The 6,000-nt window shown below is 42.9% G+C and overlaps 1 protein-coding gene across 4 annotated transcripts in view; it reads right to left on the bottom strand.

The window, feature by feature from the left end:
* Window positions 1-1,053: 1,053 nt before the first annotated feature.
* The window catches only part of osbpl5 (oxysterol binding protein-like 5), a 45,407-nt gene continuing 40,460 nt past the window's right edge, over window positions 1,054-6,000 (bottom strand). For 2 of the 4 annotated variants that reach the window (XM_029434090.1, XM_029434091.1), the window contains 8 exons: window positions 5,158-5,255; window positions 4,952-5,041; window positions 4,499-4,635; window positions 3,957-4,136; window positions 3,638-3,767; window positions 3,246-3,360; window positions 3,058-3,160; window positions 1,054-2,793 (listed from right to left, as the gene is read on the bottom strand). In XM_029434090.1, coding sequence (XP_029289950.1) covers window positions 2,658-2,793; window positions 3,058-3,160; window positions 3,246-3,360; window positions 3,638-3,767; window positions 3,957-4,136; window positions 4,499-4,635; window positions 4,952-5,041; window positions 5,158-5,255 — 989 coding nt within the window. In that variant the 3' untranslated portion in view covers window positions 1,054-2,657. The remainder of the gene's footprint in view (window positions 2,794-3,057; window positions 3,161-3,245; window positions 3,361-3,637; window positions 3,768-3,956; window positions 4,137-4,498; window positions 4,636-4,951; window positions 5,042-5,157; window positions 5,256-6,000) is intronic. The other 2 variants (XR_003832391.1, XR_003832392.1) reach the window with 2 other exon arrangements.

The raw sequence follows: 6,000 nt of genomic DNA, 5'->3' as shown, positions 1-6,000 counted from the left end.
TATGTATAGAGGTTTTTATCTATGTACATTTACGGGAACGGGCAGAGCAATTTATAAACTGAACTGCTGATCCTTGTAAGCCCTGAACATTTTAATAAACAAAACGGAGGAAAAACAAAACACGAGTAACGTCGGTGCTGTGAGGTGATAGTGCACGTGAACATCAGTCACTCCTGCATTGCGGGGAGGCTCCTCGTCACAATCCCGTTACCCTCGCTGGGGCTTAAATCTGTGTGTGGGCAAAGATGTTGATCCATGTGGTGTTTAACACGAGATTTTCACCTGCTCAGGTTCAACTCTCCGGCCCACAGAGGCTCTGCAGTTAGTGTCAACCCTCATCTCTATTCTATAGTTTGCACAAAAACATTGGCACCAATGTTGTTACATCTTGTGTGAGCTACGGTTAAGATCTTTGTTGCATTCAGGAAAGGGTTGTCACCTGTTGCATTTGTAGCTAGTGGTGGAAGAAGTATTCACATCATGTACTTCAGAATGACAATGTGCAGTATAAAAATACTCCCAAGTAAAAGTCTTGTACTCAAAATGACACAGGAGTAAAAGTACAGAAGTATTAACGACACATTGCACTCCTAATGCAGAGAGGCTACCGTCAGTGCTATACTATTATATTGGATCATAATTATTGATTTATTAGTATGCACGCAACTTTAACAAGGTGGAGCTAATTTTAACTACTTCATTTACTTTTGGCAGTTTAATCTGTAACAATGAATCATTTTATAAACTGATCATACGTTTTGTGTCCAACATCTTTGTTTGAAAACTATATAAATGTAGTGAAGTACAAAGCACAATAAAGTAGCATAAAAAAGGGAAATACTCAAAGCACCTTCGTATATTCACCTCGTTAGTTTCCACCAGCTTGTACCCAAACGTGAGGAATACTCCGTTTACCCACATCAACATCTCCCTCTAGTGGAGACTATTAGACTACAGAGGAAGCCATCTTCTGTAAAGTGAAGTATTTCCAGTTGCTTGGAACACCAGTGAATAAATGTTTCCATAGAAGACATTAATGAAAACCAAGCGCAGTGACAGGGTTAAAATGTTTTACTGTAGTGCTACAGTACGCAACAGGTATGAACGAAAACATCGGGCAACATCATGTTCTCTGTAGTATCGTTCTTATGACAAAGATATCTGGCATGTAGAATCCCCACAACATGGCAGTAGAGTAGAAAACGGGAAAAGAATAAAAAGAACAAATCAAAAGGTGTAAATAAAAGCATTCAAAGAGTCGACTTCTTTCTTGTGCTCTCCGATTCTCTCCCATTGGGTAGATCAGTAGTGGCAATGGAGACTGAAATGCAAGTGTTAAAAACCAGTAAAACCCAAGATCACAGATCTGGCTTTGTATAGCACAACTGTAATGGCTTACTTGCACACATGTGCTCCCTCACACATACACACACACACAAACATACACAAAACCACACCCTGGGAGAGCGATTGTCGTCCCTGGTCTCCGTCCTCCAAGCTGAATCAGATTAGGAAAGTCAAGGTTAATCACCCAATAAATACATTCTGAAATCTCTTTTTGAAACACGGACCTCAAGACAAATATATACAAATTGATTAAAAAGAAAAGAAAAAACTCTTACAAGTGTTTACATCTTAAAACAGTCACTTGAACGTGGTGTGGACCAAGATGCACACAAACTCCTATTAAGCCAAAGATTTCAAATGTTCCTTGTATTTTCACTCATTCCCTCCCTCCACGCTCCATGTAACTGATTGTGTACACACTAGTGTCGTGGTCTAGACCAAAAAACAGTGCTATGCTATTATCACTTCTGTACTACAGGCACACAAATACAAAGACACTGTGTGGCTCTCTGACCTGCCTCCTTCCCATTATCTTCCTTCCTATGTGTCACTACAAACACACAGTGCTCCCTGTAAACAAGTACTCTTTGTCCTCTCGGATTATAAATACTGTTTTGGTAAAATCATCATCATTAAAAGACGAGACGGAGTGTATTTGAGCGTACATCAATACAAAACACACAGAATTGCACTGTTGGAAGATACTCTTGTTTGTTTGTTTGTTGTGTTTTTCTTCTTCTTCTTCTTCTTCTTCTTCTTCTTCTTCTTCTTCTTCTTCTTTTTGGCTTCAGCATTAAGGCCCAAATCTGGAGTGGAAGGGGAGTAGGAGAAGTCCAAGCTGTGATCTGCCTACTGTACTGTAGGTACGAACAACACACATACAGGCACACTAACAGATAAACAGTATTGCAGGGCAATATAAAAAGATACTAAGGAATGGTGAAACATCCTCTGTCAATTTGCAAAATCATTCTTCATCTTACATTTTATTTTTTTTCAAAAGCTTTAGCCGCGCTCGTCTCTCATCCCTCCTTTCCTGTCCAAAGTGCGTGGGTGCCGGTGCTGTTTCAGTCTGGCTACACTAGGGTGTGCTGTTCCTCTCTGCAGATGACTGACAGGCGGTGGCTGTGGCTGTGTTTATTGCTTTAATGTCCGTGCTCCTCCCCTCAGAGGAAACAAAAAAGGGACAAAGTTGTCCTCCTTGCACTGATCTGAGGTCTCTGCCCTCATCTGCTGATTGGAGTCTGTGCTTTTTTTTGGAGAAATCTGGTGCCAGATCAGTGCCGGAGGGAAACTCCTCCCTTAAGAGTTCAGATGAAGACGTAGTTGAGGAGGAGCTGTGAGAGGAGCAGGACACAGAGGATGAGACAGTGACGGCCTGTTAGCGACACGCTGTCGTCTGTGGCCCTCTGACGAGTCAGCTGACGGCTCAGAGCCACCAGGTTCCTACGGGGAGAGAGAAGGGTCAGGGTGAACACCTGTTTAACAATGTTGAGCAGGAATTAAGCCTAAGCAATGTTAAAACAATAAAAACGAAAACCTGTCAAAAACAACCCCTCTTACACTATCCTAAACTTATACACAACTGTTAACCGTTTCAATAATGCAAACATGGGTCTCTTCACCAATAACATAGCCACGATCTGACCTCTTAAGACATTATGCTACCACCAACACGTGTGTGTGCATGTGAATGTGTGTTATTTTCACCTCTGGATGTCCTGCTGTGTCTTCTGTATGGATGTGATGGAGGCCTCCATCAGGGCGATGTCCTTCGCCTCTTTATTGCATCGTGCACACTGGTTTGAGAATCCTGGGCACATGACAGACGAGAACATAAGACTTGTGTAGCTCGATATAAGATGTTATTTTTGAGAGTGAGTGTGCGTGCGTGTCACCTTCGTTGTCCGAGGACTCGTGCGTGGGTTCTGGTGTGGTGCTGCTGCTCTCAGTGTTCTGGCTGCAGCTGGACGGCTGGCTGCTGGCCTTCCTTCGTTTCCCATTCATCTCAGCCTGGCAGGGGGCAGAAAAGTCTTAAAGTGTAAGTTATTCAAACTTCACTGTTGACAAATTGTCAATGAAATGCTGGCTGATGCAACACAGATAAGGTTTAGCTGTCTGGGCATTACTGCAACAAATAAGTGAGTTAAAAAAAAGGGGCTCATATCAGGTGCAGTCTGGCTTGAAAGGAAGCAGTGCAGATTTCCTTTTGATTGAATGTCAATGACACTTTCATCAATAATAGATCAACATGGCTCTAGCATGGAGGTGTGTGATTGGTCTGGCTGACCTTCTGTTGGCTGGCCCAGCTGTGGCTGTAGGAGAGTCCGTTGTGTTGCCTCTGGCTTTTTTCGTGCGTCTGAACCACTCCGTCCTTCTCAAACTGAACCAGGCAGCGCTCTGAGTCCCACGGCCGCGTGCTGCCAAAAAGAACAATAAAATAAGTTGTGGATGCAGTGTCATTTAAATTTGAACATGCCATTACATCCATGTTTTTTCGTCTTCCTTAATGTACAGCTCAGTCCTGGTTATACTGACCAAAAAACTACATTAATTGCAGTGTGTGCCATTTCCTGTGTTTTATTTGCTCGGTGTAAGTGTGTTCATACTCCATGTGCCTGTAGGTCCACTCTGAGGTGACTGGGTCCTGATGGAAAAGTCCTGAGGTCCAGGGTTTGTCTCCTCTCTCCCTCGCCTCTCCCCGCTGAGCTTCCTCCAGCACAAACTTCTCCTGAGTGGCCCGCAGCTGGTCCCGATCCATGATGGCGCTGGTCACATGCTGCCACAGTCTGCCAAGTGCATATTGAAATGACGTGAACACGGGGCATACATATTGTACATTTGTCATGGAAGTTTTGTAATTGTTTTAAAGATGTGGCTAATAATATTACTAATGGCTGCTTTTCATTTAGGTGTGCCAGTTTCAGAGCCCCGGTATTGTGCATGTCGGCTCACTGAGATGACATACTGAAACACTTAAATGATACCATTGTTAATGTTATTAATTACGCCTGTGTTTTACCTGCAAAATGTGTGCTGCGAGAATTTTGATGTTTGTTCCCTCAAGTTAACGACCTTCAAATGAAGAATAATGATTGACATACATTGGGGACATCAGGTTTAACATGAGAAACGAGCCAGTGTGCTTTACCTTTCAGACTCAAACTCTCCCTGCTGCTCTATTTGGACCACTTGTCTTTTGAGGCGGCTGCTGCGAATGTCTGAGCTCGGGTTCCACAACGTCTCCTGCTGGCCCGAGCGCTTCTCGTTGATGAACACCTCACTGTCCTGAACCCAGCAAAGGCAACACAATGTTCAGTCCCATCCCAACTGGAAAATATTTATACTTTTTTTTTTATAAACAATTTCCAGAAAGTAAAAATGATCAAGTTCATTTTCTAACCCTTTGACACTTTCTTCAGATCCTTCAGTTTACTGCGAGAGCCCTCTAATCAGGCTCCTCTCCACTTGCTGTCTCCCTGCTTCTAAATCCTCTAAATCACCAATTAATTCTGCCTCTATTTCCTATAGAAAATCACGGAACACTGAGTGGCATCGAATAAGGGGCAGTGGGATGCTGAAAGATTAAGATAAAAGCTCTCACCCAGTGTCCATCAACGGTGGCCAGGAGCTCCTCTCCCACAAAGATCTTGCCGCTGATCTGGTTCACAGAGCAGGAGCCTCCAAGGAAAGGCTGCAGTCAAAATGTAAACACCTTTTACTAAAACTGCCTTCATCTCAAGCAACTATAATGTAAGAAAACAATAACCATCCAAAAGTACATTCACAAATGTTAACGCAAAAATATACCTTGAGTTTGAACTCCAGCTCTGTGAAACATTTGGTTTTCTCACACTCAATGGTAACCTTCCCACCCAGCTCTAGTGTCATTGTGCCGTACAGGATACCTACAGGAGATACAGTATTACAGCGTCAGAGCAACAGCACATCAGTGAACAGAATGTAGGCGAGAACAAATGAATCCTGTTGGAAGACTTCAGATAACTCTCATCATTCCCTGCGTTACGTACGGTTAGGAAAATCATTTATGATCTAGGTGCGAGGTCCCTGGCTGGATTGCGAGATAAGATTAAAGACGGTAATTTACAACATACCCATGTACACTCTGTGAATAAATGGAAACCTGACCCATCATACATCTCACATTTTGGCTGCCTGCCATGTGAGAGTTCATGTTCAGAGCAGGGTGCTATTTAATTTCCAGTAGCCCAGACATATTGGCTACGACAGATGGCTGCAAAAGTTACAGCCCACACATGATTTGTCACAGAAGACAGATTCCATCGTATCCATGTAAGATGAGTTTGTGTGTTGATGGGGAAACTTGGGTATTTTTATACCCGAGTCCATTTTTCCCATATTTGTGTGTCTAAGTGACTAATGGGGAAAACTATTTTTGAAATTGGTCCAGTATGGAGTGTGAGCGCTGCAGCCGGCAGCCACAAAAACATCTGAGATATAATCCTTTGAGGCAATTCTGCACCATCATTGCATGTCCAATAAAATGGCCTGTTTTCGCAGGCTCTGATTGTTATTGTTAAGTGTCTGACAACATTATGGAAGGATGCTAAAGAGAAATAAAATCTTTTTTTATACATTTCACTTGATCCGGTCTGTTATTGTGTCGAACTA

Source organism: Cottoperca gobio, chromosome 6 (genome assembly GCF_900634415.1).
Source record: "Cottoperca gobio chromosome 6, fCotGob3.1, whole genome shotgun sequence".
Lineage (NCBI taxonomy): Eukaryota > Metazoa > Chordata > Actinopteri > Perciformes > Bovichtidae > Cottoperca > Cottoperca gobio.
Note: the sequence above shows the minus strand (reverse complement) of the source record. Positions and strands in the feature narration are given on the sequence as shown.